Here is a 13,630-nt window from a genome sequence, read left to right as displayed (position 1 = left end):
GACGACCTCCGGCTGTCTGTGATAGGGACTGTGCCCTACAGAGGTTTTGTCACTATACTGCTTCATTTTGGGAGATTTTCTGGTGCGTAAGCTCGTCTATGATATTTTGTGATCAAGGATCGTTTTGTCACAGTTAAGTAAAACCTAACTATAGAGCCCGAAAAACACACTGGCCATAGCCAAAGGCCCATTTCAAAGGAATATTTACGAGTCAAACCATTGTCGCCTTCCTGAAGGAAACCTTACTCCAGTTCAGGTCGTGAAACTTGTATGAAAATGATGTTTGATTTCACTGTAAAAAGATTTATTCAGCGGAAAACCGGGCAATGCAAAATTTCAGGAGGCACTCGAATCGGCTACTTCTTAATGCGCCTTTGTGGAACAGTCGCACTATTTTCCATCTTTAGTCGGAGGTTTTAGTTGTTAAGGAGACGATAATGCCAGTTGTTGCATCGAATTTCAACTAGTCAGCAAAATGTGACCAATTACTCGGTGCTCTCGAACAGTAGTTTTACTCCCTTTGTCGGTCAAAAAGATTTCAGACTGAAAGTATCTGACAAGTTACCAGTTCAAGCGGAGAAATAAAACCTCAGGTCTTAGGGATCGTTCTTCATAACTTTCTCTAAAACTGAGCGAGTCAATCAATGGTGCTTTCTCATAAACTGTTGTCATTTCTGGAGTGTAGTCACTTCCTGGCATTGGTCACTTGACTAACGCAGGAAAAAATGTTTGCTATATATATATATATATATATATNTCTATTCTATTCTAGTGGACTGACCATATACGGCACAACCAGGATGGCTTTATAAGCATAGGAAATCTTCTATGACGCTCACTTTGGTGCTAGAAAATTATAAAACAGTGCAAAGACCAGATCCATGAGTAAGCGGTTTGTAACGGGTGTGAGACCGAGGATTTACACACAGTCCAGCAGACCAAGATATTTCAGTACGCTGAGTGCCGCTGAAAATGTGCGTACTTCTGCTGCTCATTAGCCCATGCATATTTCAGCTAGGCAAATTCCCACTACTCTATTCGAAAATGAACCCTGCTTTCTCTAAAATTGCCAAAGGGCTCTGGAGAATCCTGTTCGAATGACGATGGATGGTGTCATCAGCTGTATAAAGTTTTGTAAGTTATCTCTTGGGGATACATAGTCTCCAGTTTCCAGTGTGTCGCGAATCGCGCGTTTATCATTTGCACGCTCAAATGGCCATTCGTAGATACACTAGAGTTCTCGACATGTGTGATTGACAATCAGGTTATAGATCAGAAATAGGCAGTCCAAAATGGTTCTGTTGTACGCCGTCTGAATAAGCGTGAACAAATGATTGCGAATCTGTTTGCACACACTTTACCTCATCTTACCAATATCAGAGTATCACAGACAGATGACAAAAGGCAATCCGTTATCTTGAGAGTTCCTTCATGTCCTGTCTACTGCTCGTCTTGAGAATGCTCAGGGATATTGAATAAGGAGGGAATGGTCTGTCTATACACTACACAGAACTCTGTTTGAGCAGCAAACTAGCCGCGGCGTCCTTCCTGGACGTGAATCTTACAACTCACATTATGTGGCTGGATCCGGTTAAATTTTGTCTATTCGGGGTAAGTTTGATCCAACTAGACAAGTTACGTCTACGGAAGTGTTGTGACTTAGTGGACGATCATGCAACTTTGTATCGGTCCCTTGGCTTCCTGCTCCGCCCACTATGGTATATCAAAAGGCACAGTAGCTCTACACAGCCCTTTATGGAGACAAAGGAAAATTAGTACAACTGTATTTATAGGATAGTCACAGTGTGTGTTCCACAAGGTCGTACCAGAATCTCCGTGAGGGGGCGAGAAGCGTCGAGTCACAGGTGCTTGACTCGGATTGGCTGGCATTCTGAACAATCAGGGCATGTCTTTGTTTGGCCCGTTTCCTACACGTGACACATCCGTCCGAATGATGTGATGTTCGTCTTTGTAATGTACTACTCATAAGTGCTGAAGATCCATCGACAGCCCACGACCGGTTTCGCCCTTCTTGGGGCCCCTCGGGTAGGCGCAGTCCCCGGGTTTCCGTCAACCTTATGTTCTACTTGAAACCAAATTGCACGAAATTAGCGACTGTACACTCATTTGCAAACTAATTTGGTTCTTTCGAGAGACTCACCTGGAGCCCAACTGAATCTCTCGTTTGTGATGTTCTCAGGCAACTGAATGTGCTGCTGTTCGGTTATTAGGAACGGCTGGTCTCCGAATAGCAAGGGTGCTCGAAACTGTGTGTTTGTAGCATGATATCGGTTAGGGAATCGAATTTAGCTACAGAACGCAGCACAGGTTTGATGAATTCTTCCCGCACGACGTCTTGATGACTTAGTTGCATTGGGTAGTTTTGGCTAAATATGGCCTCTCTTTCTCGCACATGCGCAGTTTCTCATTTCACCGCCTGAGGTAAGCACATCCGCGAGTATCAACTGCTTCGTCGTTCTCAATCACTTCAAGCATTTACATAAATTTGTAAAGTCGACCTTCATAGTGAGTTGATATGGACGCTGTTCCGTGCGGGCACTAACACAGACACAACGTTCACTGAATGGTGATGAAATCGAAATACATTAGGAAGAACTACCACTGTATGAATGTTGCACGCACCTCCAGTGCTATCGAATACCGTTACAAACGCTTTGACGAACCTCAGGTGAACCTGTTTTCACTGGCTGCATTACCATTTTTCCAACAACCGGCCAATTAGCTGTTAGTTAACAACTCGCTTTGCTGTTGTCTCTTCTTTAAAGTAAAGCCCGTGCACCATTTGTTGCTGATGATATCAGTACTGATTTCTGTTGTCTATTTTTTGTTCTGTTTCGAGTTTCTAGCTTTTGTAAGTCAACAGACTATGAGAAGCGTTGAAAGATGCCGGGACTTATTGCCACCGCTGTATAGATCCCTTACAAAATTGTATTTTATAGACGCCATCAGCTTCGGGAAAAAATAACTGAAAACAAAACACCCCATTACGTGAAATCGTGTGGTCGAATAGACACATATTTAGCTCGCTTAGGCACTCTTAGGCAGATCATAAGAGTTTTCAAGCCCTTACAAAATTGTATTTTATAGACGCCATCAGCTTCGGGAAAAAATAACTGAAAACAAAACACCCCATTACGTGAAATCGTGTGGTTGAATAGACACATATTTAGCTCGCTTGTATCCACTCTTAGGCAGATCATAAGGGTTTTCAAGTGTGTGGATATGCATGTGTGGTTCATTCGGGGGAGGGGGGCTTGGTTGGGTTGCTGAACTGGGACCCGCATAAAAATGGAGTTTTCCCTAAGGGTGCGGTTACGCTCACCGCTATCGTGTAACACGTATGGTCACGCACTCAATCCGGTTCCTTGAACCACATGCGGGTTGCTTTTTGACGAGTTCGTTGTGTGTAGGACCTGGTGTTGTGCAATATTTGACCGTAGGTTTTTTTCAAAAACCAACTTAGTAGTTCAACACTGATATCAACTTATGGTTGAATGGAATGTCGAAGTTAAAGGCTGTTTCAAAATAAACGGCACTTAATATTTTACTTCTGAACTTCGAATTTCGAGGAACCGAATCTGCCGGTGACTCATACTCATCTTTGTATAGTCGTAAAACAGATGCATCCGTAACTTCCACGTTAGTTTGATCTGTTGGTGGAGGAGGCGAAATACACTACTGTCTCCGCCTCCTCTCCAGTTACTCGATTTGTGAATTTCTTCTTGATCATGGGTTTCACAGCATTTTCAGCCATGTCATATGCATTTTGGTTTCCTCCGAGGAGCATCGGCGCTCTTCATCTCCTCACCCGCAGCAGGTGATTATTATGGACATTCCCGAAGCCGATTCCTTCGGATAACTAGCATTCACATTGAACTATGTGACAAAGTGGTTTTAAGTTTGCAATATGAAACCAGAAATACGATGACGGGCATCAAAATCGGATACCCAACGATCGGGTGCTCCCTAGACGCGATCCAAATGACTTCATCCTGAATTTCTCGTTGTGGTAGGATACCTCAGAATTGCAAACAAACTGTGAACCTGAAATTTGAACTGAATTTTGCGGCTTTATTATCACACACTAAAACCCACAATGATGACAAAAACACGTTTTTGACAAGTCACATTTCGTAGGCAGCAGCTGTCACCAACATTCGTAATCTGGTAAGAATAAGAGCCCCTGTCGAATTGGTGCACGCTTGGTCTGAGCTACAGCTTTGATCATAGGAAAAATCACCTAAGATTCAGGACGTATCGATCAGCCACGTCCTGTGGCTTTGCACGCAGCTAGTAATTTTTGTCAAGGCAACGCCATTTTTGCTTATCACTACTTCATCAAAGACCGATATGTGAATGCAGTAGGTATCGTCGAGCCTTTAAACGAGAACAGACTGTGAAGTGACAATTAAAAGGGGCTTTAATGTGGAGTACTATGGATCACTGGATTCCACCCAGAGGCTAGGCAGCAAATGTAATAGGTTCAGAGAGGAACTTCGTCATAAAGAAATAACCGGTACATGTAGGAATTCGAAGTAGAATAGATGGATAATGGAAACAGAATGAGAACTAATAGATATTTTGCTCAATCAAGCTCATAAGCCTCCATCATAACGTAATGCAGAAAGTTAAGGAAAACAAAGAATGTAGAAATACAGATGAGCTCTCATGAGATACAGTTCTGTTTTACTCTGTCAGAGTCCCAGAAAAATGTGAACGCAAATCCTATATCTTGACCCTGGCAAAGATTTGCAAGGGGATGTTTCTGGTTAGCGAGAAATGCACGACATCTTTCCAGCGAATCTATCGAGCTACTTTATAGATGCAGTCCAAGCCCTGGCTTCAGGCAGTGAAGTCACATCCATCGAGATCTTCGGTATGCAGCATCTGAAATATCATTCTCACGACCAGTTTTGCCAGTAGCCATAGATCAAGCGTTAATCTATCAGTTGGGGTCCTTGGCGGGCTATTGAAACGGTGCACCATCAGCGTTGAATCCTTGTTCGATGGTTAAAACTACAACTAGATCGATGTAGTCCTAGTAAGAAGCCCACTGAGACCGGACCTGGCCAACAAATTTGCACCTTAAATGGGAAGTTCCGTAGCAGACACAAAACCCATTTTTACAAAAAGTGTGCTGATGCTATCTTCGCTGTCTTTGACTCAACAATTTAGCTAGAACAGATGAATAGAAAACTAGGTGCACTGCAAAGCATTCACCTTTTAGCTGTTGAATTTTGGTACTGTATGCGCTTTAGAACATTACTTGTTCCCGAAAACCAAGTTTTTGTCTGCTTTTGTTGCTCCACTTAAACCACGACTTCAATAGGAACATCTGATGAAGTGTCGAATGAAAAGTCATTCCAATGGACATACTGTACACCACTACGCTGTGTCGTAAGTTTGCAGAGATGCTGCTGAATTGTCCACTGTCGAACGAAAGCCCCACTACAGCTTATTCTGGTTGAATGCACATAGTACTTCAATAGCAAATGGTCAGCGAGTTCGTAATTCCTGAAATAGGCGGTGGAGTTTAGCAAAAGACGACTGAGGATGAAGTCAAATCGGCGCTTACCTGTACTGCTTACATTCATCGACCTGAGTTTTACATGTGATTCTTCACGTATCTTCCGGGTGGACTGGTAGCGCCATTTGTCGGCCCACTGTCTGACTAGATCTTGACTATTGTGGTACGTACAACGGCAAAGCTGTACACCTGAACCTCGAACTGCGTGAATTTCTTTCGCTCGATTCTGAAAGTTGGATCCACACATCAAATTTTATCGTCTTAGCCTAGTCGTATAATTTAAAACGCCCAGTCATTCCCTTCAAATCCTCCCGTTACACTGTTTTGTTGTGCTTATCATTACCACCTTTCTAACTTGATATTCCACAGGATGATGGAGTCCAGGCAAGAATAGATACGTGGAGAGAGCGCATAAACGACAAGTAAGTTTAGAAACCTGAAATGTAATCACCATGACGCAGTCCCACTAGCTAGTGGACACTTTACAATGACCATTGCATATTCAGTTGTTCCCTTGACTAGAGTTGTTTAAGTCATCACACCATGAAAATAACACCAGTATTGATCCCGATACTGTCACATATGGACAACAGCTTACAAGATAACAAATATCTAAAACAAAGAACGAAGGAAAAAAGCCAGCTGTAGATGCTCACAAGAATCTAAGCAGCGAAAACTGACATCGTTAGTCATCAGTTATGGGTCCTAACCCGAGTCTTATTCAAGCTGCGGCTTATCGTTTACCTTCTTAAAGATTTCTCTTAAATCCGCCCTGAACAGTGTGCACACTTGGACAGGTGCCCGTTTGAAGACAAGGGCTGAATTAAATTGATTCTCAACTTTAACCTCCAGTCCACGGTCGTATGTTCATCCCGCCTGCAATTTATGGTTTCATGCCTGCAAATATATGGTTTCATCGAGGAACACTCTCGTTCTCACATGCGGGAAGGATTATTTCACAAGGGGTTTGATTGGTGTTTTTAATAGTATCTTGGTAAGGGATGTATAGGAATCTAAATAATTTTCCTCTCCATAGAATTCAAAGGTTCAAGGGTTTTTTTCACCCATATTTCAACCTCAAGAACCTCTTAGTGTAGCAAAGCAAGTTTTTGGCTGGTAATCAGACAACAAAGAAATCAACAGCCACCTGACCCGATATGCCGACATGTCTAACCCACACAGCCTTCTAGTCCTCTAGACGGGAGGTTGGAACATTATTGGCAATCAGTTTCTTTATTATTCAAAAGTCGACTTTCGATTCATCCGGTAGCCTTTACACCGTGAAATAAGCTGACAACAGGCTCCTATGACATGATTTTTATTGACGTGTGCTGTTTTTTGAAACAATTATGCAAGACCCAAGTACAGTCGTTGAGTGAACCTCCCCATCTGTTCCCTCTCGATCCTGGTTGCAAAAATCTAGTGTTTGTTTCCGCCTGGGTTGGTACTGTTCTAAGCTGTTAGGTCTTAAGCTTGGTTTGCAGCTGGTGACCATCGGTGTGCAATTTGTTTGGTAAAGTCTATGGAAGCGCCCTGTAAATGTGCCGTTATTCACTAGGTGTTCGCTGTACCCAATTTCGCCCCAATATTCTGTAGTTCTGTTACTCTCAGACGTAGTTTTTAAGATATATTGAGCTCTAATCTTGTCCAGTTTGGATGGGATATGAGTGCGCGAGTAGGTAGAGTAGGCGCTACTGACGCTCCTCTGGGCAATGGCGAATACCTGTTACAGCCTTTTGCTAACCGCAGACCGTGACTCCATGGTGGGGAACATGTGACATAGTGGAGGAGAATGAAGGATGCTTCTGGAAAATATGGGTGACGTTGGTGGTGTTATCCTTCCAGAATGGGGCCCAAGTGACCCCTGTGCGGCGTAGACACGGTATGACTGTTAATTGATATCAGTGTCACTCGTGTTTCCAGTTTCTATCCAGATTATTCAGCTGATTATTGGGGGTTCGAGCGACTGGTGTGTGGTAGTTCGGTCCGACGTTCCACTGGCTGTTCCACTTTTTATCTTCCTTATTATATGACTGTATTCAAATATAATGACGTGGCTCTACAGCACTGAAGCACCAGCGTCCTCTGGTGTTGTTGCTAATGTCGATGATGATGATGATGATGTGTTTCTAGGTTACGTTATCCTCGACTGGATTTCCCAAAACTGGCCAAATCATTTACTTTAGATATGGTGGCTAAAAGATTGTTAACCAACATGCACTATTTCAAGGCGTTACTTAGTCTGATACATATATAAGGGTTGCGCTCCTTCTCTTTAATTTCTCTTTGGCAAGAGCTTCTATACAACTCTCAGAAGAGAAGTGGAAATGGTATTTTCTGACATTCTCGTCATTGAAAAAAACCAAATGCATGATGGGATACTCGTAACCGGCTTTAAGATTACCAAGAAGAACTAGATTCCAGTTATCCATATATGAATCCGCGAAGTTACACACACATGCTAATAATCTTTCTGGAGAGTGTTTTCGACGAAATCATCTTTTTTCAAGCAAAACTTGACTGGGAATACAAAATACTTGATCCTCTGTGAGATAAAAATGTCAGCAGAGAGTGGTTATTCCTAAACACATTCTTCGTGTTTTTTTCCAATACCCACGCCTCCTTTAGTGAAGCTAATTAGGATACCTTTGCTAAGTTTCCGGTTTTGTTCGTCGTTATAGTTGTTTCTCTTTCCGTGGTGATACAGCCATCCTCGCAGACCATGTTTTCGAAATTTGGTTTTCGGAAACAGCGATGGTCGAACATTAATCTCCACATACATAAACACAACATGGTCGTTAGGCGATCGTTTTTCGTGAACATAAATATCACCTTATAAGAAGTCAACAGAAAGCCATAAAAACATCAAACCTAACAATTATCGAACTGGAATTAACCACGCTACTCTATATTTCTCCCTACTGTCTCACCCACCAGTACTGGTCCAAACAAATCGTTCCGTTGGCATTCAATTTGACTGGTGTGTCTACGGTAAAAAGCGATTTCACAGGCTGATGGCGTTTGGAGGAGATTTGATTATTTCCAATAGAATTTTCGTCCGGATTGCGAAGCCATTCTACGCTGATTTCGCAGATCATTCTCTCTAGGCAAATATGAGCTACCGGAACGTTGTACAGAAAGGGAATTATGGCATCAATCACACAACAGCTTCTCAATTTTAATGTATACAATTTACATATTTTTCTAAATTACATCCACAGTACGACTGTCATCCACAGGCATGTAACTGCGAATAAAAACCAACTATATGGTTTACTATGACGGTCACTATCTTACAAATCAAGTCTACCCGTATAGTTTTACGGTTAATTGCGCTCACGTATTCAGACACCGCAAACCTGTGTTTCAACGATGAGCAATTAAAGCGGCTCAGAATGGCAGATCAAGCAGAGTTGTCCATTCACTTACATGCTAGGGTAGTCGTGCAATGGACACCAGGTTCATTTCGTGAAACCCAAGACAGTTACAATAATACATGATTATGAAACTGAACTAGGTTTGTTCAGAAGCCGGGTGACTTTCTACTCGGACCTCATTTCTGGGTTCGGTGACTGGTAATATGGACTACTAACTTATGATAAATCTGTCCTCAGGAGTGTTCAGCTTTATTGGATCAGGCACTCACTTTTCCACTCAGACAGCTTAAATACCCTTAACTTATTCAAGTGGTCGGTCTAATTCCACAAAGATCAGTCTTATTCTCAGTACCGTCGATGATGGTGGTGATGGAGTTCTTACGAACAAACACGAACCATCACTCTCACTGTCGGACATAGCAAAACGGATGCATCTCGATCTTAGTTCTTACTTGGTGGAGCAGGAAAAGGAATTTCTTAGTGCCAGTCCACTTCAGATTTTGAGCCAGACAGCCTGGAAATGACCATACTGATTTCGATTGGCTACTCACCATGCAGCGTTTCTATCCAAACACAACGAATGCCACGCCGACACACTCCCGAAAGTATGTCACATCAATGATCGTCAGCCTATTCATGACTGGCGTTAGCTGGCTCGATCTTTTGTCGCATGACCTCGAAAAAAACACTATTCACGCGATAACATTTATCATCGCGCTGCTCCTCATTCACCTTAGATAAGGCTCTGACGTCATTCCGGAATTTAAACACTTTAGTGGGGTACACTCAAGTCCATTTGAATTATATGTGAAATCGAACAACAGTGTGTTTCGCTTATCAGGAGATACGTCATTCTACGGTCCTCTTAAATCCGTATTGACAACCTCGTCCATGTTGCCATTCTCCGAGGAGAGCATTAGATCTTTTATAGTTTAATGGGGTTACCCGGTAAGATAATGGTCATGGTGGATACTGTTGTGGAAAATGAACCTAACTGACGACAACAACAAAAGGACTGATGTAAAGTGGTGTTTGTGGAAAGTGAAAAGTTGAAAAATACTGAACAAATGAGCTTCATAGCACTGGACAATTCAACGAAATCACACATTTCCGGAATGATATCATGAATTGAAAAAATCCGGGTCCATTTGTGAAAAAATATTTTCATTCGGGCTATTAAACTTTCACCCGCCTCCCAATCGGTGTTGTTCGTCTTTGTAAAACGATATTACTCTTCGTTTGATTTTATTCTTGTTTGCAGGCATAAGGCTCTACTCTATCTCAATTTCATCGAAGCTGTCACTAATGATGTGCTTGCTCGGGGCATATTCACAGACAGGTAGGCTTTGAAATTATGTTCAGCAATCTAGTCCAACTTTCATTTGCTCAGGAATCTAAATGCCATAATATCAGAGCACGTTACACGCAACCAATTCAAAATGAGCAAGGTGGGTTTTGTTGTTTTCGCGTGCCAACCAATTTGCCCTTTGTCAATACTTCTTGACAAGTTTTACTTTATTTGGAGGTTTTAAAATGAGTTCTTCCAAGAGGTGACCAGGGGCGAAATGATTAAGGGTATGCACAGGATGCTGGTGGAACGCCTGGTACCCGAAAAAGTGTACTAATGTCTCTCATCGCTAGTATACAGTGGTACCATGCCCGTACGGAGATAGGAAATTAAATCCGGTGGATTACATTATTAGGCCCTTTGGGGAACTTCCGCAATGTTGCCGAATTAGACAACATGCATTTTTACGTTAATGCCCCTTGTGGATACCAGCTGTTTCATTCGTACGCTTTGGCACATTATTCTAACCCATGTTACTATTTGCTTGTATTGTCATGCTATCCAGTTGCGCATTTTTTATTAGCATGTATTTAAATGTTCAGTAAGGTCGACCAGGCAATCAGATTTGACAAACCCACTTGTACTTCTCTCTCTCATGATCCCCAGATGGAACTTTCACTTCTGCTTGTATAACCGAAGTGTATAAGAAACTAACCTCTGCAAAGGGTAATCATCACGGACAAACTAGCTTTGGGTCTCTTCTCTTGGATATACTATCTTCGGAGGTGGTGCTTGCGACTCAGCATTACTGCGACCAAAGAAAATCTCAAAAAATTGTGCGGGATTCCAAAAGTGATATGCAAACAAAATAATTTGGGGTCTCGGACTACTGATATATATAAAGTAACTCGTACTGTGTATTTAGAAACTTAAACTCAGGGTTCGGCTGTTGCTTTAAGGCAGACTGCTTGGGTTTCTGATTAGCATCCGATAACTTTATATATATATACATATATATATATATATACGGTTCGATTTTTCGTTTTGAGTTTCAATTTGGGTACACCTATTGGAATTTTCACTCATCCAAGTTTTTCTGAGTATGGACGATGTTATATCACTGTTAGATTAGTATCGCTTAATGAAGAAGGCTCGCGATACAGTGCACTGCCGCCAAAATCATCTTAAAAATAGTTGTCATTCAATGGTTTGCTTATATTTTACCAATTTCGAATAATTTCAAGGTCACACTGCTGGTGTTTTGCCACGCAAACTTTGCATAAGAAGAAAATGCTGATAGCACGGGTTGCTATGATGGTTGTGGGTTTGTTCGCCAAACTGGGCAATTTGTTTGCAAACGTTTCATCACCAGTCCCCATCAGTGCGTTATGATTTGATGTGCGTTGAGGGACCTCACCCTAAGCAAGCTTCAACTGTACAGTGGTATATATTTTTACGCTTTAAATCTACCGTGAATCAAAGGATTAATTGTATTCTGCTTTCAAGTATTTGATTCATGGTGCAGTCCGTAATCAATGAAATTGTGGGTTAAACAGTACGCTATACGACGCCACCAGCTTACGTCATATGCGGGCTTGTGCAAACTGATTTTCTGTCTAGACGGGAAGATTTTCTCTACCGTCACTGGCCTCGATATCCGTCATCTGTCACCCAATTCTGATTCGTCTTTTATTGCACACGGAGGGGCACACTGTGTGTTATTTTGGCCGTACAACACTTATTTTATTATTAGTGTCATTAGATTGCAATATCGCCTCCATACCCCCATTCAAAAGCTCCAAGTGGACGCTGACGCATCACAGAGACGCAAAAGCATTCCTAACTTACTGACGAATAGAATTATTTGTCCATTATAAAAAATTCTCTTTCCTCACTCGTTTGATCCTATATGTTGGTTCACGCTGCTGGCAATTCATCCTTGTAGTGTAGAAAGAACAATACAACTTCGTCGTCTGAATTCATCGAAAACACCCGCTGAACACACCCTTCTACGTGTGGTTCTCCTTCTAGCCTGGCCATAACCTTTTCAGGGTATAATGCACACTCACGTGACTCTCGTTTGAACAGTCATCCTCCCGTTTTGATGCAATCATTCTAGTGAGTTCACACCAAAGGCGGGGAAGCACTGGGCCCGAGTTTCGCTCTTATTAGTGCTCATCAGCGGTGCACATCTTTGGCCGTGTCGGAGTTTGAGCTCCACACATGAATGGTCGCAGTGTTTTATCTACACAACCATTAATCCCAGTGAAGGCCTTTGTAACTAACAACCCAGTGTTTAGGAAGTTTGTCTTCACTTCAAAGTTAAAACTCTTGCGGAAACAACACATCAACGTTTTTTAAACAGTTCAATTGTCTGTTAATAAACGAGTCATTAACTAGTTTTCGACCCAGATAAACACAAAGACCAGAAGGACAGTCATTTACACGGCGTGAAAATCTTAAAGTGTCTTGAATCCGTACGCTGAAATTCGGTTTCGCACACAAGCATCATCAACGACAAACGCATTTGTCAGTAATATCATTATTAGCAATATTGACAGTTCTACGGATGAAATGCAATGTAAGGCACGTTAAACGAAAGAGATCGTGGTCAGTTTGGAGGTCTCCATGAAAAAAACGCAAGTACAAATAGGCCTCTGAGGCTTCCACTGAATGTATGCATTTTAAAATGAAGTATGAGTATAATATCAATTAATGGGGATCATATCACTTATGCAAGTGTCCAAATGTACGTCCAAACGACACATGTGGAAATTCTATTCAGAATAAACTCTTCGGTTCAACCATCACAGTATGAGACTGCACAAGCCTTCCAAACAGAGAAGCACGCTTGGCGTTGTCAACGCACATGTCATGCACAATTGAATACTGCAGTGGAATCAGGTTACAGTGGGCCTGATGCATGAAATCCTGGAGAAACATCGTCGACTGGTGTGGAACAATGATTGGACTGGAACTCCGGGTGCAAAAGGTTCCATATTTAGTAACCTAGACAACTTGCATAAATTCGTACAACTGTGGGTGCGAGGCATGTCGTCTGCGATTTCTACACCATATTTGTTATCAGTATCCGCTTTTTTCTATTTTACCACTAGTCCGTCTGTGGTCTGTGGGCAGTTTTACATGATAGGTAACGGAATCACAAACTGTGGCATCTTTGACACATTGTCGTTAGTTGCTACCTGACAGCCATCGAAAGGCGTATCTTGAACAATCGGTTTCCCGGCTCCAGCAAATATTTTGCGGAGTCGAACACAGTTATGAGTTTTCGTTTATTTTCTCATGAGTAACGAATAGAGTGAATATCTGTAAAGAAGTATCGGTTGAAACACTGAAGCATCTATTCCCCAAGCCATTCTCACGGTGGCAGACGTCACTGGTAGAGGGCGCACTGTT

At 42.1% G+C, this 13,630-nt stretch overlaps 1 protein-coding gene across 1 annotated transcript in view; it reads left to right on the top strand.

Moving 5' to 3' along the window:
* Nucleotides 1-13,630, top strand: part of T265_02819 (hypothetical protein) — a gene marked incomplete at both ends in the record, with an annotated part of 68,627 nt that overhangs the window by 30,338 nt on the left and 24,659 nt on the right. Inside the window, 2 exons of the mRNA XM_009167163.1 lie at nt 5,918-5,970; nt 10,187-10,264. Of these exons, the coding sequence (XP_009165427.1) occupies nt 5,918-5,970; nt 10,187-10,264 (131 nt within the window). The remainder of the gene's footprint in view (nt 1-5,917; nt 5,971-10,186; nt 10,265-13,630) is intronic.

Source organism: Opisthorchis viverrini, assembly GCF_000715545.1.
Source record: "Opisthorchis viverrini unplaced genomic scaffold opera_v5_37, whole genome shotgun sequence".
Taxonomy (NCBI): Eukaryota; Metazoa; Platyhelminthes; class Trematoda; order Opisthorchiida; family Opisthorchiidae; genus Opisthorchis; species Opisthorchis viverrini.
The sequence above is the reverse complement of the archived record's forward strand: the minus strand, read 5'-3'. Positions and strand labels throughout refer to the sequence as shown.